At 43.8% G+C, this 23,713-nt stretch overlaps 1 protein-coding gene across 1 annotated transcript in view; it reads right to left on the bottom strand.

Moving 5' to 3' along the window:
- The window catches only part of LOC138284404 (mucin-5B-like), a 528,306-nt gene that overhangs the window by 452,629 nt on the left and 51,964 nt on the right, over nucleotides 1-23,713 (bottom strand). The window contains exon 2 of the mRNA XM_069223140.1: nucleotides 2,867-3,125. Coding sequence (XP_069079241.1) covers nucleotides 2,867-3,125 — 259 coding nt within the window. The remainder of the gene's footprint in view (nucleotides 1-2,866; nucleotides 3,126-23,713) is intronic.

The raw sequence follows: 23,713 nt of genomic DNA, 5'->3' as shown, positions 1-23,713 counted from the left end.
GTAAAGTATTTGTGCAATAAATCATACAATAAGTAAATGTTGAGATATCACTGAAAAGTGATATAAAGTTTCTTAAGTCTTTTGAAAGCAAACAAAGTCTCTTTCAAGCACAAATTACCTGGTTTGCGTGAAAAATCTCCACAAAGAACTGCAGAGGAGGAGAATTGTGGAAGCACAGGGGTGTGCGTCGATTTCTCGGGCCGCACACGCCGATGCGCTATTTTGTTTTCATGCAGGGACAGCTGTGCATCGATTTCCGGCATTCAGTCGTGGTTCCTCTTCAGGTTGCGGGGTTTTCAGACGCCCTGGGAATGGTGCGTGGATTTCCTGTGCTGGCAGGACGAAGTCACAGGAGTTGTGTCGATCTGGTGGGCGTTGCGTCGAATTTTCGAACGCATGGCAGGCGCTGCGTCGATTCGTCTCTGGAGGTCGGGCTGCATCGTTCCGGCTCAGCTGTACTTTGATTCAGTGGGCCGTGGGCCGAATTTCCAGTAGCTACACTGGCGCTGCATCGATCTTCTCAACGCAAAGTCGGGCTGCGTTGTTCAGGGTTCGTCGTGCGGTGAAATTTTCACGGCAGTGCAGGCTGCGTGTTGTTTCTGGCAGGCTGTGCATCGGATTTCACCACACAAGGAGTCCTTCTTGAAGAGATTAAGGGGGTTATTACAATTTTGGAGGAGGTGTTAATCCGTCCCAAAAGTGACGGTAAAGTGACGGATATACCACCAGCCGTATTACGAGTCCATTATATCCTATGGAACTCGTAATACGGCTGGTGGTATATCGGTCACATTTGGGACGGATTAACACCTCCTCCAAAGTTGTAATAACCCCCTAAGTCTTTTTGGTCCTGAGACTTCAGGGAACAGGAGGCAAGCTCTATCCAAGCCCTTGGAGAGCACTTCTTCACCACAGCCAGAGAGCAGCAAGGCAGCAGGACAACAGCAATGCAGCAGTCCTTCACAGAAAGCAGACAGGTGAGTCCTTTGGGCAGCCAGGCAGTTCTTCTTGGCAGGATGCAGGTTCTGGTTCAAGTTTCTTCTCCATGAAGTGTCTGAGTTGGTAGGGGCAGAGGCCCTGTTTATATACCCAAATGTGACTTTGAAGTGGGGAAGACTTCAAAGAGTGGCTTAGAAGTGCACCAGGTCCCCTTTCAGTTCAATCCTGTCTGCCAGGGTCCCAGTAGGGGGTGTGGCAGTCCTTTCTGTGAGGGCTGGCCCACCACCCTCCCAGCCCAGGAAGACTCATTCAAAATGCAGATGTATGCAAGTGAGGCTGAGTATCCTGTGTTTGGGGTGTGTCTGAGTGAATGCACAATGAGCTGTCAACTAAACCCAGCCACACGTGGATTGTAAGGCACAGAAAGATTTAAGTGCAGAGAAATGCTCACTTTCTAAAAGTGGCATTTCTAAAATAGTAGCTTAAATCCAACTTCACCAGTCAGCAGGATTTTATATCACCATTCTGGCCATACTAAATATGAACTTCCTACTCCTTTCAGATCAGCAGCTACCACTCAAACAATGGATGAGGGCAGCCCCAATGTTAGCCTATGAAGGGAGCAGGCCTCACAGGGTGTAAAAACGAATGTAGGAGTTTTACACTACTAGGACATCTGAACTACATAGGTACATGTCCTGCCTTATGCCTACACAGCACCCTCCCCTATGGGTTGCCTAGGACATGCCTTAGGGGTATCTTACATGTAGAAAAAGGGGGGCTTTAGCATTGGCAAGTACTTTTAAATGGCAAGTCAAATTGGTAGTGAAAGTGCACACACAGACCTTGCAATAGCAGCCCTGAGACAAGGTTAAGGGGCTACTTAAGTGGGTGGCACAATCAGTGCTTCACGCCCACTAGTAGCATTTAATCTACAGGCCCTAGGCACATATAGTGTACTCTATTAGGGACTTATAAGTAAATTAAATCGGCCAATTGTGTAGGATCCAATGTTACCAAGTTTAAAGGGAGAGAGCATATGCACTTTAGCACTGGTTAGCAGTGGTAAAGCGCGCAGAGTCTAAAAACCAGCAAAAACAGTAAGTGGAGGGAGGAAGGCAAAAAATTAGGGGTGACCTCCCTAAGACTGTCAGGTCTCACAGTTTGGATATATTTCATGCTAATCTGTGTAATTAGGGTAAAGATTTATCCTAAAATGCCACATAAGTTATGAAAAAGTATAATAATGAATATTGAAATTAAACATAGTGTAAATTATAGCAGAGTTCTTTATGTATCTGTGTGTGCCTGTACCTCAAACTGGATCCACACTTGATATTCAGAGTGCTCTGAAACCAAATGGGTAAAGTCTAGAGGTGTGGAGATTGTGTTAGATTTTGTGAAACTTTGCAATTAATGCTGAAAGCCATACAGATGGTGCTAAATGCAGTTTGCTGGTGTCTTGTACCAAATTTCACTTGAGACAATCCTTGTATTAAACAATCATGTAAGATACAGGCAGGTGACACATTTTTCTACTTGAATCAGTCTTTTGTCTCCTGCAGGCAAACAATTATACTAAACTGTATACAGGGAAATTTCAGCAATTGTGCTTAACACAAATTCGCAAATTTTGAAAATTTCACAAGAGTTATTAAAATGTCAACGAGCCTTCTTTGTCCTCGTATTGTAATAAAATTACAATAAACATAATTTAAAAGTACTTTTACAGCTGTTTAACCAAATGTAAAGTGATTTATGTCATACCCTTACCGATCCCTAGCATGGCTCATACAGCAATAATAAAAAGTGCATCAAATGAAAAAAAGAAAATAATAATAAAAGGAAAATGACCTTAAATAAAAGGATCAATGTGAGAGAGAAAGACAGTGAATAATATGACGTTGAATAAAGGACTAATACTCACGGTTGTCCTTGAGCGGTGATGCCGGTTTCTTTCACCTCAATGACTATGTCATCCAAGGTGGCTGAGAAAAATATGACATTAGCTTCATCTGTGATGAACCTCTGGACCACAATATTGAAAACACTGCGACTTAGCGTGCATTCTTTAGCAAACAGGTAGGTGCAGGTTCCAGGGAAACTGAATCTAGAGCCATCAAACATCTGAAAGTTGTAATTCCCCCAGGTGCTGCACTCGCTGGTGGTAACAGGTGGACTGATTGCTGTGGAAGTAAAAAAAATATATTCAGACACAATGAACTACCCTCACCTGCAGACAGATTCTTATGTAGAGTTCAGAATAATTATCTCTTCACCCCCCAAGAACATTTGCCTAGAAGATTGACCTTCCTCCTTAAGTATATGTGTCAATCTGCATCATATACTTGTAGTCCCTGCTCAGTTGCAAACATGGCCAGCTGCAAGAGTCCACCAGGGCAGACCTAATAAAGGATGGTAGTTGGGGGTGATGGAATATCAATGGAGTCTACATGTCACTCATGCTTCTTTGAATACTGTCATCCTCAGGTTCTAATTTGTCAGGGCAATGTTTTACTACATTAAGTACAGATCTAAACAGAGCTCCCTAGGGTAGCTATCAGCTATAGAAACATTATACTGATTATCATCTAAATCAGACCTCAAGGCAACAGATGTCAAATCCTGAAGAACTGCAGTGCAGGATTTAATTCAGTTTTGACAGTTCCTAGAATTAAGAAGGGCTACATTTAAGGAATGGGGTCACCTGCATGTCATATCCCATGATTAATATTAAAGACATAGCAAATTCAAGGAGCTGTTGAGGATAATTTTCCACAGTCCTACTTAATATTTAGAGTTCCACTAAGGCAATGCTTTCTGTCTCAGTTATTGGACCATAGCACCTTCAGAGAAGTCCTGTCCACCTGCTCCTTGTGAATTTTATTACAAGCATCCTTAAGCAGCATTTCTTGGCCTGTTGCCTGATAGTTGAGAAATAGTCAAAACCTTACAGTGGGGAACGGTGTCTCTAGACAGTCCAGCTACAAGTTTGCCCCACAACTGTGAACAACATCCATCTACACTGTGTGTGGCAGACCACAAATTGGGGACACAGACAACTTGAGAACAATTGGAGACCAGACACTTGGCATGTAGATTTGAGGATTTGTGGGGGGGCGTGAGTCAACCTTGTACTGCCACCTGACCGCCAGTGTGGCCAGAGCACTGCTTGCCCAATTACGAGTTCACCACAGGGCCAGCGGCCGGAAACAGTGTCATCGAGCTAGCAGCAATGCGCCGATACGGTGTAATTCGGGCAATGGAAAGCTCTCCATGGGGGCGCCTGCACTGCCCATGCCATGCCACCATGAAAAGGCTGGCGCATTGGGTAGTCATAATCCCCAGGCTGGCGCTGCATGCAGCGCCACCCTGGTGGATTACAACTACCGAGACCACCAGGCTGTCGACTGGCGAAACCTGGCAGTGTCAGCGGTCGGACCGTGGTGGCTCCATCATGGTCGTAATGTGGCGGTTGGACCACCACAATCGCGGTGGTCCGACTTGCACCGCGAGTCTGGCAGTCTTAACACCACCAGACTCGTAATGAGGGCCTAAGTGTCTTCTGCCTGAGGGAATGTGGAGTGGCCCCTGCATATCCCCAGCCCAGATGAGTCATAATAATCCAAATAATAGGAGATGTATTTAAAGAAACAAGGCAGTCTGCAAGGGCTCCTCAGCACATGAGATTGACCAGGGCCGGGGTGTGACTGAATCGAAGCCTGGCACAAGACTCGCATACACCAACCCAAAGAAAGCTCACTGGATTGGGGGCTCATCCTGTCTTCTACTAAAATGGAGGGAAAGCTAAACTGAAGTAGAGCATGACCGACAATGCTGCTCAAGTATGTTGATGGGGTTCAACTTAGTTAGCTATAATATTGCTGGAGCGACAGGGACCGGGCTAGTCACATTGGCCACATAGATAACTTACAACATCAATGTGTCTATACATGTGGAAAGACTGTGGACACTTGTCTTTCTATAGCTATAGCCATCTCATATTGCACTGAATGCTTATGCAGAGAGAGACCTATTGAACATTGGTTAATACATTGCAGGGAGCCTGGCCCCACTGAGAGAGTGGTATATTCTATTACCCAAGAAACTGAACTTGAAAGTAGGTGCTATAAAGGGGAAGTAACGACCAAGGCATGAGTGAATGATTATAATTTCCTGCATGCCATCGGCCTCAAGCTAAAGAAAAGACTCAGGATTGGCTTGAGATCAGTCTACTGACCTCACAATATTTGCTACATTGCTGACCAGCAGGTCAACTGGTCCTTGATTGATTACAGAGATAATCTAAGGCTGCCATGGTAACGGAAGACCCCAATGCAAGCAAAGCTGACCTTTGACACAAAGAGCACAATAAATACCTCATCTGTAGATAGAGCATCACAAGAGTCTTCAGCACTTGGTGATGACTCAGATGTAAAACCCTACTCCTTAAGATGCAGAAAAGTTTAATATCTTTTGATCAGAAGCTTAATAATCTCACAATCAGGGTGGACCAAATGTCAAACATGGTTAACAATGGGCAGGCAAACAGTTGCAGGTTTCTTGGGGACTCCTCACATTATTGCTTAAACAGAACTGCATGGGTGGACCGTACTTGTCCTTGTATGCATTTTGTGCAGAAGTCCAATATCTGCACTTCCGGTTGTACCCCAAGCCATTTCAATTGCAGACAGCCATAGAGGCAGATCGTGCCATGTCATGCCTCCTATCGATGGCTTTGTTTCAACACCACAGGGCCTCCATAGTGGACATCAACACAGTAGAATGTATGCACTGGGCATCAGACGGTCTGATAAGGAGGGCAGGATTATCAGTGCTTTATGTCCCATCCATCCCTCTGACTGATAATCCAATGGTCTCCCCACTTCAAGAAACAGGTGCCTGGACATGGACGCCTGCAGGCAAGCATAATCTTCTATTATTCTCAGATTTGTATCCTAACAAAAAGTTCATCTCTACACTGCCAAATTGGGCAGCTGCACGACCTGCTTTCCTAGACACATTATTATACTATCAATTATGAGCCACTTGTCTCAATATTCCTGTATAATTCCCATCCTCGGCACGGCCCCTTCCAGCTCTTGAACATATCCTCACGACCACATCCCCATGTTGCTTGGTTTCTTGTCTCTATAGCATCACACAGACGTCTAGACCAATCATTTCCCCTAGAGCACAAGCACAGTGGGATGAAGACCTTTCCCCCGCCCTCACAGGCACACAATGGTTTTACTGCTGCAGACAATTGGAGCTCCTCTCACCTAATAATAGACTTCGCCTTATCAATTTTACATTCCTTCATTGCCTCTACAGCCACCCCTAAAGTTGTTTAAAATTGGACTGGCCCTGGATGCACATTGCGTGTGCTGTAATCACATGCAGGCTTCTTTTATCCATCTTGCAAAATACTGCTCACAGATCATGTGATTTTGAAAATACTTCTATGAAACTATTCTTGCCATTATTGGTCACTCCCCCCCCTTTAACTCCGCTGGTGGGCCTTTTGAGTTATGTGAAGGAGGTGCCTGATGAGAGCCGGTGCCTCACCTCCATAATGCTTTTATTGGCAAAATGAAGGGTGGCCATACATTGGGATAAGAAACTCATCCCTTCCACTGAGGCATGGCTGTACGATGTAGCATACTGCCAGGAATACCTCTCTGCCTTTTGGGAAAAAAGGCCTCTAAGATCCCATCCCAGAGACATATAGGAACCCTTTCTATCATTTCTCTGCAGCAGGGACTCGGCCTCAACTAATGCCAACAGCACAGCCAATGCCGATCACTAAACTCAAGGAGTGGGGGCTGCTGTTCCAGGGGGGTTCATTGACACTAACTGGATAGACAGCATATGGCATGGGCCTGTCTTGTCTGCTATTGTGATCCCCCGTGTGCTTACATCATACCTACTTCCCATTAACCTACATTGTCCACGGCTCACTTCAGGACTCATTGTAAAAGTATACGGTGCATCAATTCACACTGTCTAATATTAGGAGTGCATGAGGTTTCTAGCTGCAACCATATAAACATTTGGTGCGAGGTGTGGCCCCTCTTTTTTCTGTGTTTTTAGTGCCCTTCCCTCTTTGTTTCAATGTACCTGTTGTATTCATAAATGCTAATTAATAAAAAATAAAAAAACTTGGTCAACAAACAAAAAAGCACCTCTCCACTGTGGAATCACGCATCTGGGATCCTAAAGATGACACAACCAGGCACACTGAAAAATGCTTGATGTGGCAAAAGTTCTTAACATAATTAAAGCCTAGAATTAAGACTTACAGGCCAGGGGAAGGTGCAATAATTTGTGACTGAGTCCACCATCAGAGGACACACAGTGGACTACATTGAAGCCCCCTGAAATCAATGTTTGGGGTTCACATTGGAGCTTGCCCAAGATACACTGTGACATCACCCATACTAGCAAGGCCTCTAAATAACTAAGATCGTGACAATGTACTCAGCTGGATAGAGAGAAACAAAAATTTTCCTATCAGGGAAATAGCTTCTCCATCTACCCAGACTTCACCATGCTGGTTCAAGTGGCACACTGTGACTACCTGCCCTTGAAGTCTAAACTGTAGAAAGTTGATATACAGCACACTATGTTATACCCAGCATTATTGAAAATTACTCACCAAAGCAAACTGCCAACCCATTTTTTACATTGGAGCTCTCAGCGATGTAGAGTGATTGGTTGTGTGCATTATAAATGGTTAAAACAAACTAGGCGGAGGTATCCTGCTTTCTCGAGTCTGTCAGATGCATACCCCCCCTTTATTTTGTTGGCTGACTCAGTATGTAAGTTAACATGCAAGGTGAAAAATGATATGTCTAATGATATGTCTAAACATACCCAATTTCACCACAATAGGACGTTACATTTACCACCCCCAAAAGTTTGTTATCTACAGCGGGAGATATTACTGTGAGACAGTGGTTTATTAGCTGGAATGAATAGTAGTCCTCTTCAAGTAATAATGCCACTATAAATCACGGTCAAATTAGGTCTCGATATTTTAAACCTGAGCTCAACCGTTTATAGCTGTAGCACAGAGTAGAGAGTCTTAAGTCTGGAGAAATTTGAAAAACATTTATCAGTACCAAAGCAGGTAAAATGTTGAAAGCACCACAAAACGAATACACCACAACAAGTTATGAAAATAGAGAAAATTGTAATGCACCAACAGACATCAAAATGACAAACATCTGATGTAGGGAACAGGAGATACATTTTCAAAGTTTTAGATTTCCTGGTGGCAAAAAGATCAAATTGCCAATCATAGGTATTTGGTTACAATAGACTGGGTCAAGGCCAAAAGTTGAAGTGGACTGCAATGGAGTGTAGTTCAGATACAGGGACCAAGTTCATTCTCGGGGAACGTTTACCTTCTGCAATAGTTGTTTTACTGGAGAACAGCCCTCATTGAGGAGGTTGTCGGTGGGTTGGGTAAAACTGGATTTGAAAAAGGACTTGTTGATGGCAGCTGGCTGAACCTCAGGAAATTCAAAGCTCAAGATGTCCAAAGCAGGAAGATTTAGAGCAGATGAAGTCCAAAGTTGGGGCCCACGAAGGTGTCATTGCATTGGGTAGCTGCTCGGCATTGGTCCCGGTGAAGGTCTCCATGTTCGGACATTGAAACTTTTCTGGAAGTCAGTCAGGATCCTTGCAGCAGTGCAAAGCAGCAAGCTGAGTCCAACTGGCAGTTCGATGTTGGTGATTGTGGCTCAGCAGCAGTCTGGTGGTAGCCTCTGGTTCTTTTTGGAGAAAGTTTAGAAAAAGTTTCTAAGTGTCCAGTCTTGCAGTTCTTATGGGGAAGAGTACAGTCTAACACCACTCATGGATTTCAGGCCCTTTTGGGCACCACTCCCAAGAGCCACCAGCGGGGTCTAGGGCAAATATAGTTGGAACTGCTCAGCTGGGCTCAGAAGAGATTTGGGATTCTTGCAGCTTTTGTGGTACTTGAGCTGAACAGGAGGCTAGTAAACTAGACATTGGAGTCCACTCTGCTGTCATGGGTACAGGTGGTGACCAGGTCCAGCCCTTGGAGTTTCTCTTCACAAGTTCAATAGCAGGTACAGTCCTTCTGTTTTTCACTGGACTAGAGGTGCTGTGAATAAAATACACTGGGGTGCCACTTTTATGCTTGCCACTGGCTCATGGGTGGGATTAACTCCCTGACCATTAAGGAAAAGGGTCCCAGTGTTTACTCTTCCCACTTTGACAACATTAACTGGGCGTATGGCCCAAATCCAACATGGAAGAACCTTTCATCCCTTGGGCTGAGCACTAAGCTCACCCCTGAGGTGTGTCTAGGAATTTAGAAACTCTCCTTGCAAACCAGTCCAGAAACAAGTTTTCTCCCCACTAAGGTTCGTGCCGCTCTCACTTCTGGGACAATGGCAGGTGCAGGCCTAGGTGTACATCTTCCTGTGACATGGTGTGTCCCTTTAAAGCTTATGGAATTGATAGGTACATCCTCCAGACCATCCTGTCATTAGGAGGTCACACCTCTTTCTAGCCAACTTCCTTTTATTCCATTTTCTTGGGTACCATTCTCGCCTCTCAGCAGGATGACAGATGACAGTTGGGGATTAACTGTAAAAAGGATTCTAGAGGCTTTAGGGAGGAAAAGGCCAGCTTTCTGAAAGTGTCATTTTCAAAATTCTTGAACATTAGATTGGACTTGTAAATTACTTTTATTTGAGACCTTGAATCATGGTGACAGCTATTTCCAAATTGGAGGCATACATTATAAGGTGTTCTAATGTAAGCCAATGCTTTTCCATGGGAGAGCCAGCCTTGCCAAAGTGAAAAATGAATTTGGAAATTGTTTTACTGCCAGGACATCTAAACCTTAAGCACACATCTTACTTTTTAAATACCATGTGCCCTTCATAGGGGCATGAAGGGTCCACCTTAGGGGTGACTTACCAGTAATAAAAAATAAGGTTTAGGCCTGGCAAAAGCGTAATTTTGCAGGTAAAATTTGTGGCTTTAAAATTGCTCACACACTATAGGTTCAGACCTGAAGGCATACTTTGCATTGTCACATTAAGGATGGCACAATAGGTACTGCAGTCTACTAGTGTCATGTAGCATACAGGCATTGGGTACACAGTATACCATATGCTAGGGAATTATAGGTAAATAAAAAATGTCAGTCAGGGATTATTCGATTTTACATGTTATTAGGGGTCAGAGCACATACACTGGACTCTGAGCAGCAACACCACATTATCAATAAACCAGCAATAAAATCCAGAAAAAAGTGGGGGAGTGACCAAGCAAAAAGAGTATTTTCTTACAATTACACTCCATGTGATCACAGCTTACCACTACGCGTGGGCGTGAAAATGACCCGTGTTGTCAGGGTTGACACGACAGTTGCTTGAGCTCCTCCCAGGATGATCTTAGAAAATAAGTATTTACATGGTTTCTGCTGTTCTAATCATTGTTGCCCTTTACAAGACCAGGAATGGGCAAATCTTTGCAGAAATTTTCACTTACATGTTAGGGAGGCTAGTGTGGTGGGAGTTTTAACAGTTGTCACTCAGATTTATGCAAACCAAAATAAGCTATGTACTTCAATACGAGAAATGAATTAGGATTTTGGTAGAGACGAGATACGTAAGTAGGCATAAGATGAAATTAAAAAGACATATATTTCATTATTAACATGGAATGTTAGAGGGCTAAATAGTCCACGCAAAATTAGACATATATTAACCTGCACTGTTTGACAAGGGAGAGATGTGGTCTAATCCAGGAGAAACTCCTTACCGCCTCTACAGCTGCCAAAGTGACAATACCATGGAGTAGTAATAGACCATGGTCCACATTCTCCTGACACACTCAGAGCACTGCCATCTAGCAGAATCCCATTCACTCCGATGAGCATGGCAGATACTACCTGATATAGGCAGAGATAAATGGTAGACAGATAACCTTTCTTAATGTGTATCAGCCCAAGTTGGGAAATCCCACTTTTAAACAGAAGATTTGGCATAAATGCTCTACACTAGAACCTCAATCTGGCTATTTGGGGTAGTTAATGCTAAGGTCTCCATAAATATTTGTCCACATAACCTATTCACACAAAATTTGCATCCTTTTTTTCAAATATTCTAGGGATTCTAGAGATTCTCAGGGTTTGTGCATTCCCCAGAAGGGAACCGAGAAATTTGCCAAAATATAGGTAAGTTTTGTGTTTTGGGGAAAAATGTGAAAAAGTGCTGCAGAAACAAGTGTCAGTTTCTTTCCATGCAAATGGTTTCGGCAAAATGTTGGGGGTGCTAAAATCATCATCTTGCCAGTTTTCATGAACAGGTAGACTTGATTCAGAAAAATAAATTTTCTAACACAGTTTTGGCATTTTGGGAGACACCCTATTTTTCCGATTTTTTTTGTGCTTTCAACCTCCTTCCAGTTTGTGGTGGAAACAGGCCTGAAACCCATGGTGGACTCCGGAAGGTAAAACATGTCTGAAAACTAGACAAAATTCTAAATTCAGCAAGGTGTCATTTGTGTAGATCCTTCAAAGTTTAGCCAAAGAAGCCAAAGGCTTGATTTAGATCTTGGCGGTCGCACCACCAAGCACTGTCGGTGGTGGACCCGAGAAGACTACCAAGTTGACAGTCTTCCGCTGCCGTATTTAGATGTATTGCGGCTGAGCCAAAGCCCGCCACAACGAAGTGCTCTCCCTAGCTGCCAAGCAGGCAGGTTCCCACCCACAGGCCGTATTTAGATATTACAGTTGGACAGGCGATTTAATGGTGGCGTTTTTTGACAAAGGGACAACATCGCGGGAACAAATCGACATCAGACAATGGCAGTGGCTGTGGAAAAGAGGTGAGTCACACACACTCTGCCCTCTAGATATGCATCCTCATGCATCACACACAACACAAAACAACACATATACCCCATTAACCATTGCCATTATACCATAGCACAACACCTACATGCTGACATATATATCCATCACACAGTATGCATACACTAGTGACACCGCACCCACACATAACTCAACCACAACAATTAACTCACTCATCTACACAAACACATGCACACGCAAGCCCAAATACACACCTCACAACAGCAACCACCACACAACAACATGCACTACAATTCTGCACACAGCAACACAACACACAGCACAACATCCATGCCATATGCAAGTGACACACCTACTGACTCAACCACATCACGTGCTACACCTCCCTCCACCTCAATCGTGATCGCATCACACACACATATACATGTACTGACTCCCACACACAACTCAAGCATAACATGACCGATATATGTCCCCTTGCAATGTGCATACATCAAGACACTTGACAAGTGTGAATGTACTGTCTTTGTGGAGCCAGCACCAATTGACATTTGTTGCGTAACAGTTTGACTCCACATGTGTCCCCAATGCATGTCACAGTAATAAAAAAAAATTACTATGACATGTACATGTCTGCAGTGGTCCCATGCCCGTGTGCAGGGTCACCCTTCCCCCTCCAGCCGCCAAGTAAGAAGTGGATGTTGGACCTCCACTTTTTGCTTGGCGATATGGCACATCCAAATCTGCTTGATAGTAAGTGTGCCTGAAGACCCGTCATCAGTCACTCTTTTCAATGGCGCCAAGGCAGCGGATGAGATTCCTTGGAGGAATCAGCAAGGCTCGGGTGAGCTAAAGTCAATGCGACTGCCAAAATCTAAATACGGCGGGCAGACCATCATGACGGTGGGTGAGTTTTCAGTCAGAAAACTCATGGCAGAACCATTATCGACAATATCTAAATCAGGCCCCAAGTGTTAAAGTAAAAAAATATTGAAAATTAGTAGGACAAAACGGGCATTTGTGACAACGTTTTCATTTGTAACTTCTCATCTTGGTGGCTGATTCACAAACGTTATATATCATTACATCTGCAGGACCCTTCTGGTTTTGGTCATACATAGGGTTTGTGGATTTTCCAAGAGCTCAGGGTGCCCAGAACCAATAACTGAACTGCACCTTGTTCCCCTACATCTCCCAATAAAAATGGCAACTCACTTGTATGAGTAGTCCTAGTGTCGTCAACAGGGAAGGGCCCAAAATGCAACATGGATTCATCAAAACCTAGCAAACCTGTACATGTTTAAAACTAGGCACCTGGGCAAATCCAGGAACGGGTGACTTGCGTGGCTCTCGGCATGTTGTTTTACCCAGAATCCCTTGCAAACCCTAAATTCTGAATACATTTTTATTTTCTGCACAGAGCCAAACACTTCCTTCCACCCAGCATTCTCCTAGGTCTCCTTCTCCTGATACAAATGATACCTCACTTGTGTGGGTAAGCCTAGTTCGTGAATCTGGAAACAGCCTAAAATGCTACATAGATACACCAAATTGTTCAATGCAAAACTGACCCATTTTTTTGCAAAGTGGGTAGTTGTGATTTTTGGGCCCTCTCTCAGCTGGCATCTAGGAAAACCTAGCACATCTGTACATTTATTAAAAGTAGACACTTAGAGAAATACAGGATAAGGTGTCTTGTGTGGCTCTCTCTAGGTTGTTACCCAGAATACCTCGCAAACTTCAAACTTTGACTAAAAAAACTAATTTTCCTCATATTTCTGTCATGGAAAGTTCTGGAATCTGCACAAAGCCACAACTACTTCTTTCCATCCACAATTTGCCTAGGCCGTCTGATGAAAATGGTACCTCACTTGTGTGGCTGGGCCTAGTGCCAGTGACAGGAACTTATCAAACCAACGGCAATGGGAGCCCTTGCGTAGAGAAACCTAATGATATTGGTTGGATAGGTTTCTGGTGCTGGCACTAGGCCCAGCCACACAAGTGGTCCTGCATTTTTATCAGTAGAAGTTGGGCAATGCTGTGTGGTAGGAATCTTGTGGATTCCTGCTGATTACAGAAGTTTCCATCACCCAAATGTGAAAGAATTGTGTGTTTTAGTCATTTCAAGTTTGCAGGGCATTGTGTGTAAGAAAATGGTGGTAGGATGGATGCAAAGCAGACCACCCTGGACTCCCAAAGATGTTTAGTTTCAGAACGGTCTGGTTCAAGTAGGTTTATCCAAGTTGCAGCCTCCCCAAGCCAAAAAAGTGCAGCTGTTCACCATTGCAAGTGGGAGGATAATACTGAGAGTTAATCAAACCTTTGTGGCCCATTTGCAAAAACAACACCCAGAAGAATCAAGTATCCTGTTGTTTGCCATTGGGATTAGATGCTTTAGTCCACAGGGGAACAGAAAGAGTTTTTCCCCATTTTTGGCAGGGTGGGGGCTGGCCATGCCCATGCCGGGTAGTTTCCACCCCTACAAAAAAAATTAGTGGCTAGTGGGCTTTCTGCCCCCCTTGGTGGGGGAAAATGAGAATATTTGCCCCATCTGCCCCCTGGGGGGCAGAAATACTGTTTTCCTTTTTGGGGGAATGGTGGGGGCAGCTCCCACTGTTACAAAATCCCTGGTGTCTAGTGGGCTCCCTGCCCTCTCAAGGGGGCAGATGCAGGTAATTGACCCCATCTGACCCCCAGGAGTCAGAAATACTGTGTCCCGATTTTAAGTTGGCGAGGGCATGGCCTTGCCCATGCTGGCCAACCTCACTGATACAAATACATAAAAGTAATCCCTGGTGTCTAGTGGGGTTTCTGTCCAAGGGGGATGTAGATAGTGGTACCTTCCCCCATCTGCCTTCTGGTGTGGAGGGGCAGAAAGACTGTTTCCATTTTTTTGAGGGTTTGGAGCATTGCCGTTTCCATGCTGGGCAGCCCCCACCAATACAAATTTAAAAAAAGTAATCTCTGATGTCTAGTGGGCTTTCTGCCATCCTACCCCTGGGGACAGAAAGACTGTTTTCCTATTTTGGGGGGGGGAGGGAGTGGAAGCATGGCCATGCCCATGTCGGACAGCCCCCACCCCTACAAATACATTTAAAAAAGTGTGCCCAGGTATCTAGGGGTTTTCTGCCCCCTGTGTGGGTAGATAGGTCTAAAAATATGGCTGATATGCCACCGTAGGGAGTGGAAAATGAGCTAAATAATGCCCCAAACAATGGGGAGTGACACTTGCCTAAGGGGTCGCTCCCCGGCATGTTATATAAAAATCTCTGGTGTCTAGTGTTTTTCTGTCACCCTGGGGGCAGACCAGCCTAAAACTAGGGCCAATCTGCCGCTGGGGGGGAGAAAATGGCCAAAATATTCCCTTGATTATTGGAGCGACCCTACGGGGGGCAGAAAAATGGCCTAAATAAGGGGAGCAGCCCTTACTCACAAAAATAAAACCCTGGTGTCTAGTGAAGTGGACCCCTTCTTGGGGATCACGCTCCTTGGATGATCCCAAAGAAGGGATTGATTTGGGAAAGGTATCACTGGAAAGGGGAGGAACAAAAAATCCAGTCGGCCAAGAATTCCCAGTTTGTAAGATGCCGGTATGAATTTTCATCAACCGGACCAAATTGACAGTATGTTCATTAACCCCAATATATGCGCCTGTGAGTCTGACTTCTACCAATGATAAAATCAGTCACCATTCAATTTCCATAGGAACAGGGATAAGCTGAGATAAAACAACTGTCATAGCAGAAAGCTATATTACTGTGAGTGTCAAAATTGAGGATCAATTCAAAGGCTAGGCCACTCTCCCAATTGCCCTATTGGGAAGAATTGCCTTGTTCTGCTTAAACTACCATACCTGTTACCTATTCTATAACATCCCTGCCCTTTTAAACAAATAAGTCTTCAAAACAATAAGGTTTCACATGATTACACTTGCATGAGTGAGTGTCCAACCTAAAACCAACCAGGAGACTTTACCTTTACCTCACAAACAGAGGGGACTAGCAACTCACTACTTCTAATTATATTAACACTGTGCACAGGCACAGTAGGCTTATTTCTGGGTACGCCCTTAACTATACTTGGCCCATTTTGCTGTTGGGTGAGATAGTGCACCCATGACCTCTCTGAGCTCACTGATTGAACAGATCCCCTACCACATCTAACCAGAGATAAACCCAGTGGCCAGTACACAACTAGCTTTGGATGAGATTAGAAAATGTTTACTATGTCCTATCACTCATTCACCAGACCAATTGCTAGAACATTATTCCCTTTGCCATCTTACCATGAAACAAACATCCCTACACAGAATACAGAATGGGGTGGGGTGGGGACCAAAGCTGGAGGCTTGTTTTCCACAGGCTTAGCATGGGCAGTAAGATTGGAGGGGTGAGAGCTTCAGATTGTCCAATAATCAGGCTGGCATATGATGTGTAAATGCATTAGTAAGGTGCACAAGAGTGGCCTAAGGGTCAGTGGAAAGGGTGAAGAATGTGGGTTGGTATGAGTTCTAAGAGAGAAAACACAATATTTTGTAAAATAACCAATATTTTGACTTTCAAAGCAGAGAGGGAGAGAATGTGTGTATGTTTTGTCTTTGTGCATGTAACCATCCCTGGTGAAATCCAACGGACATCTTACAATACCCGACTGAAAGCACCTGCACCCAATTATTTATCAGAAAATACATTTATTAAGGGGGTGTAACACCCCAAACCTACCACAAGCCCTCTGAAACTATGCCTCTTTTTGTTTCCTGAAATAACTTATCTGGAATACACTTTTATCATAGGTATGGAAGAGGCCAGTGCTATAGCAATGTTAACATGCTACCGGCTCCTGGCACAATTATTCTTCCATCCCTCAGGAACTCAAATGATGAAAGCAATTATCTTTGCTCATGACACTCCCCTCACATTGTCGACAGACTGTACAGCCATACAGAGGCCCAAGTGATACGACCTTTGGCCTTGTCAAAATGGAAACATAGGGCCATATGTACGAACACTTTTTCCCATAGACACAGAATGGGTAAAAACCTTTGCTACATCTGGCCCATACTTTCTCTGATAATGAATGGCAGTGCTGCTGCAGTAGGATTAGATTACTATCCAGGAGTGGCCACTGCAAATCTCAATTGGGAGGCAGGGGTAGGGGCAGGGACGGGGGCACGGGACATGGGGGATAAATAAAAATAAATAAATCCAGAAGTGGATAAATGACACTCAGATACCTCTGTGACAATATGATTGATGTAACATAAGAGGATGCAAAGTAAGAAATGAGTGAGATGGGCTCTGGATGCTTGTATCAGAACACTTAACTTCATCTTGCAATATTGTCAACTCTTTATGCTTGGTACTGTTCTTAATAAGTTTTTGTTGGCACTTATCTTGACATTGGCATTGTACTCCAGAGCGACTTGTGCCTGGTTTGTTGATGGTATTACTGATCTATTAATCTGTAACACAATGCTCACATTGATTTCACTGCCTGTATTTCATTGTAAAGTTTGTAAAAACTGAAATAAAATATAATAAAACTAAATCATAACTCAGAATAGTTGTCTTTTTTAGACACTGACTTATTAAATAACCTGAAATACATGCATAGCATATTATGCACAAGTTAAATAAACACATCTGAAAACGTTCAGCACCATATAAAACATGAGAACAAAAATCTAACTACATTTGATCGCTGATATCAATAACATTGTCCTTTGTGAAAATTCCAATAGGCCATTCATAGTGGGAAAATAAAGTAGGGAGTTATAGCCTGTGAGAAAGCCATCCTTTTGGCTCTGATCACCCCTACTGTTTGACTGATACTGCTGGTTACTGTCCCTAACTGTGTCCTGGGCTCTGCTAGCCAGGTGCAGGACCAGTGCTCTGTTTAAAAGGTATGTGGTAATAAGGTGTAATTATAATTGGCTCTGACAACCTATCTGCAAGTCCCTGGTATATGGTAAGGCATGTAGGTTTAGGGACCTCACTGGAGTAAAGCCACTTATGGGTGCACTGCTGTGGTGTTTGATGTCACATTAAAGGCAGCCCTGCCTTGCTGACAACTTTTAAAATAAAATTAACCCCAAATTTGACTTTGGAATTAAAAGTACTTCCAATGTTTTAAACTACCTTGTTTTTACATATGTCACTGCAAGGGTCTACCCGGGGTGATCCGAGAAGGCTGCAAGGTAATAATACACAGGGACATTATAAAAGTTGTTTTATAAGCCCTGGAGAAGGAAAAACTTTCAATTCAGTGTTTTCCCATTGTTGTGCATAAGCTCCATGGGCTAGCATGTGAAGGCTTTATTTTAAATTAATGAAGTCTTACTTTTTGACAGGAATGAGCTAAAAATGTCTTCAATGTATCAAATTAATAGTCAAAATAAATCCAACAAACTTTCAATGTTAGATTTATTTTAGCTATTACAGGAAAAGAGTTTAGGAACTCCTTTTTAAAGTTACCTAAAATCAGCCCTGTAGTACAGCTGTTCCTGATTGATCAGCCTTTGACAGGCTGAGCCAAGCTCCTTCAATGAGGTGTGATGTGGCCTGGGTTGAGACAAGGGAGCCATCTCGAGGAAGTGGAAGGAGAATTACAGCAGAAGATGCCAGAGTAGGAAGGGGGCTGGGTGCCCAAATTCCCTTTAGAGAGGGAATGACACTTGCAACAGAAACGAAGACCTCTCCCACTTCCTGCACCCCCAGCCAGATGAGAGCCCCTGTAATTAGATTAGGAGAGGGGCTAGAAGTGGAGTGCAGGTGAATGTTAGCTACACCTGTGGTTAGGCTTAGCCAGACCTAAGCCTCTGGGAGAGATTTTCTCCATCTTGGATTTTTGAGAAACTGTGCTTTCTGGGATTGAAATCTGCCACAGTTCGGAGGACATGGTCATCACAGAAGGTGGTACCCTGCACCCAACTGACCAGATGTGCCCCTGGCCATTAACCTGGATAAAAGTGGAAGAGAAGCCCAGCAACCTAGATTCCTGCTGAAAGAAATAGAAGAAGGACTGCCCTGCTGAACCCCTGATCTGCACCAAGTAGTACTGCACCGTAAAGGACTGCACCTGCTGCACACATTGGGCTTACCATACAAATTACTTTGCCTTGCTTTTAAAGATTCAGGAGTGGACTTCCTGTAAGCAACAGGTATAAAGAAGCTATCAACAGTGTTATGCATCAAGTCCTGCTTGGATAGCCAGTTGACTAGCATCAAGTGGCCTTTAAAGAATTTAACCAGAAGCACTGTGGGAACTGCAGTCTCAACTCCCAAGGAGCAACTCAAAGCTTCTTGAACCCTATAGCAAGATTGTGGACACTTCAAGACCCCCAAAAAACCTTCTGGAAGATGTTTGGAGCACTTTTGAGAAAAAAACTCTATGAGGTGACGTAGCCATCATCTAGAATCAAGCCGGTTACGCTGAACCATGACCTAGCCTGAATTTCAGGTTTGCCGCACTGAAGCTTAGGAGCATTTTTCGATTGATGAGACCTCCAGGAGTTGACGAGGGCATTGCGTTGAGCCAAAACACCATCACTGAACCACAAGTATGTTTGGGGAGGAGACCCACTCAACATTAATGGAAAAAGCTCTGATAAAAATACATCAAGGCCGATTAGGAGTTGGGCAGTCGGACTGCCACAACTTCGATATGATGGTGCTGAGGCATCTGTCAAGCTGGCGGCCTCACGTTCACCATATTACGATGTTTCCACCAGGCTGACCGGTGTATTACAGTGAATTACAATGTTTCAGCCCAGTGACTACAGTGCTGTGACATTGGACTTCGTTCCCTTAGGGAGCCAAGGTCAATGGCGTCTCACACAGCACCCTCGGAATGCGCACTGTCTGCATAGCATAGAAGACAGTGCACATTCCAAGGGTGCTGGCAGGGGGGTTGTGGGCAGTGCAAGGGCCCCCCTGTGGCCACCAGCATTGCCTTTCTGCCAGCTTTTCCATGGCATTGCAACCACCCTGGAAAGACAAGTGGACAGGGAAGTTGTGATCAGCACGGCGGTGCCTACCACTACTTCGACTGCTGACAACCCATCGGGATCCCTGATCCAGGCGGAGGTAGCGGTCTTCAGCAGTCAGACTGCCAGGACCATAATCTGGCCGTTCAACCACCAGGAGTGTGGTGGCCGACCGCCACCTTGAGTTTGACAATCCTCAAACCGCCAAACTTGTAATCAGCCCATAAGTCCACAGGTAAAATTTTGACCAAGGCCTACTGCTCACTGTATCTGACATGGGCTCCAATGCGGTCAGCCTCAAACCTTGAATTTGTCCCGGTCCGGTGCGACCAGATGGGTGTGGTTGGAGCTTTTTATTTTTAAACACTAGAAAGCACATTTTTTTTATTTAATCTTTAAAAATTCATATAACCGGTTCCCTACTTTGGACTTTTGTTGTTTTGGTGTAATTTTAAAGATTAAAATATTTCCTACTTTTACAAATTAGTGTTGGATTTTCATTGTGTTTTGTGTCTTTCTTATTTAATGTTTTGTTGATGTTAAATGCTTTACACACCTATTTTCTAAGTTAATCCTAACTGCTTGTGGGCAAAGCAACAGCCACACCATCTGCAGGAAATTGTGTTGCTGTTGAGGGCAGTGAAATCTTACTCAAGCAGCAGCCACAATTTCTATTGGGGTGATGCCACAAGCAAACCCCAAATCAACATGTGCTTAACTCTTAAGTAGTTTGGCACAAACATAGTGAAGTTTAACTTGGAGGCAATGTGTAAAGTATTTATGCAGCACTTCAAATAGTAATAAAGTGAACACAAAGCACAAGACAATTCCCACACCAATTTAGAAAGATAGATTTGATGTAATAAATTATTTGACACCAAAATGACTAAAGTCCAATCAGTAGAACTGGAAATATGCAATTTCAAAGTTTTAGATTGGTAATCTGATCATGCTGGACCAGGACAAAGTCTCAAGTTCAGGCCAGGCTAGGCTTGCTGAGCAAAGTGTCTCAAATCCTAGTTGTGGAGAGTTGAGGGATCCTGTGTCAAGGATGCATCAAGGAACAGCAGTTTCAAGAAACTGCATTTCGAGGATGCTGTTGGTGAGGGACTTGTGATGCAAAGTCCTGGGTTAAAGATGCATCGCACACGGGGGGTTCAAAATAAGTGCAGGGCTGAAATGTGAAGTCCTGAGTAATCATCAACAATGTAGTCAATGAGGGACTGGCAATGCAGCGGTTCATAGCAGACATCAGGTTGTGTTGCAAACTCCTGCCTCAGTGATGTGTTGCGTAGCGGTGGTTCTGAAGTGGAGCTATGAGAAGATGAATCATGCTGCTTCAGTTCTGCCCACAGGATCACACCTAGATTGGCAAACCACTTTCAGGCCCACTTCCAAGGACCCAAGACTTGGCTGGCACTAGTTTGAGGGTAGGACTCATGCTAGACTGTGTCCAGGTGCTGAGTTCAAGGTGGTTGGAGCCTTCTCTGTCCCTGACACTGTGATCAGGAGGCCAGCCAACTAGCCCTTGGAGTCACTCTGGTGTTCTTGGTTCAAGATACAGGTTGAGTCCTTCACTCGGACAGCAGGGTAGCAGTCAGCAGGTCAGCAGAGTAGAAGTCCTTCTTGCAGAGCATCAGAGCAGTCCTTATGAGTCTTCCACAGTTTCACAGGTGTACTGAAGAATTGGGACTGAGGGTCTAATATTTGTACGTGGTGCCCACTTTGTAGTAGTAGAAGGTTCTTTATGTTTTAACCCCCAAGTGCGCTTGGAATTTCCTGTCTCCTTTCCCTGGCCCCAGTTTGTCTGGGGGCACAATAGACTAGTGTCAAACCCTTGGGGAGTGTGCCTAGGCAGAGCCTTTCTGATGTGCAAGTGTGGTAGATGACAGTTCCTCCTCATCAAATCAGAGCTGTCCTATCCTGCCAACACCTGTGCTCCTTTATCTCACTGTCTGGTAGCAATATACAAAGACCAAATGCCAGCTATACCCAGTCATGTGACCAAGGAAACACGCTGCAGCCACCTAGATTTTAGGAATAGAAAATGCCAATTTTCTAAAAGTGGCATTTTCATAACAGTGACTTAAAATCCCACTTTACCATTGAGGAGGACTTTAAATTACAATCCTTTAGATTCCAAACTCGAAATTCCTACCTGCTTCCAATTGAAAGTTATCACTTATTAAATGTAACAAGTTAATCCAATATTATCCTATGCTAAAGGCAGGTCTTGCTGTAGTGAAAAGCGAACTTAGGGTTTTTATACTACCAGACGTAAAACTTAAAAGTACATGTCCAACCTTTTAGATACACTGCACCCTTCCCTCTGGACTGATTAGGGCCTACCTGAGGGGTGACATATGTATTGAAAAGGAAGACACAGCAAATGGTTTATCTTGTCAAGTTGAAATGGCAGCATAAAACTGCACACACGCAGGCTGCAATGGAGGGCTAGAGCTACTTAAGTGGTTTCACAATCGGTGCTGCAGGCGTACTAGTAGCATTTAATTTACAGGCCCTCAGTACATGTAGTACCATTTTACTAGGGACTTACAAGTATATTAACAGTAGCAATTGGGTGCAAGCTAATTTCACCGTATTCAAGTGAGAGAGCACAAGCACTTTAGCACTGGTTAGCAGTGGTAAACAACACAGAGTCCTAAAAGCCAATAAAAACGGGTTCAGAGAACAGGATTATGAAGGCAAAATGTTTGGGGATGACCCAGTAGAAGTCTGACAACATCATAACATTTCACACCAATCTCTGAAGTAGGCAAGACTAAGAGAAAGAGTCTAATTTCTCAGCCAGATAGCCCTATTTCTTGGTTCTCTTTCTGCAATGCTTATTATTTGAAGACCGAATGCATTGAGATGGTTGTGAGAAGGTCAGTGCTTGGGTCAAACATTCACTAATTGTGCATAAATGGGCAAGAGATGTTTAATATCAGCAATCATTTCTAGGACTGTTCACTTGTGGGGAAAAAGACATTCTAATGCATTTTGAAACTTGTTGTGCACACTACTGTGAGTATACATTTGAGTCCCATTCCATAAAAGAGGTGCGTAATTTGAGAAGTGGTTAATTGTTTGCCATTAGCAACTGATATACTTTTTAATGTGTAGAAGGATATATTAATTTTTAGGCCTAGAAACTAGATCTTACTTAATCACAGAAAAGAGTGGTTACAACCAAAATCGAGAGAGGGTATTTGTTCCTTTCATGTTGGTTTTCTCTTTTTGGGTCAGCTCACCATTAGCTTGACTGGCAGTTATTTTGTTAATCTGCTCAGGAGTGATCAACCGTAGACCATGGAAGATAATGGGTTCATTTACTATATTTACTTAAACTATATTTGTTTTCAAAATCCCTATAAAATGTCTCGTAGATTTGGTGGTATGCTAAAAACCCAATAGTCTGTCAAAATTTCTCAATGTTTTTTGCAATGGTCTCAAGTGTGTGGTCGCAGCCCCAGTACAAAACAATCATTCACAAAGCTGCTGAAAACCTCCTCTGACAGGCCAGCACTTTATCTGACTGCACACTGACTGCAGCATGTCCAATATTCACCAGCAGAGAGCATGCTACTTATAAGATGACAGGAAGTTATCAGTGGTATGGAAGTTGTACTGGGTTGTAACTCGTGGTCACAGGCAGCATTGAAATAGTGCAAGGCTGACTTTACTGCACAATGGTACAACTTCACTGCTACACTCAACACTTTGCTTCTGCTTCTTCCCATGCTATCCAAACTGAGTCTATGTCCCCAAGATTCATTTTAGTAAAGAGCTATCAAATAGACATAACAGGGGTTAGGTCCAACCCGAACAACTCCACAGAACCATTAACCTCAGTGTACAGGCACAAGAAGAGGCTGCAGGACATAGCACCTCATCCCATCCCATGCCGCCAAGCTGATAATTTGCATCCT

Source organism: Pleurodeles waltl, chromosome 3_1 (genome assembly GCF_031143425.1).
Source record: "Pleurodeles waltl isolate 20211129_DDA chromosome 3_1, aPleWal1.hap1.20221129, whole genome shotgun sequence".
NCBI classification, from domain to species: Eukaryota; Metazoa; Chordata; class Amphibia; order Caudata; family Salamandridae; genus Pleurodeles; species Pleurodeles waltl.
Note: the sequence above shows the minus strand (reverse complement) of the source record. Positions and strands in the feature narration are given on the sequence as shown.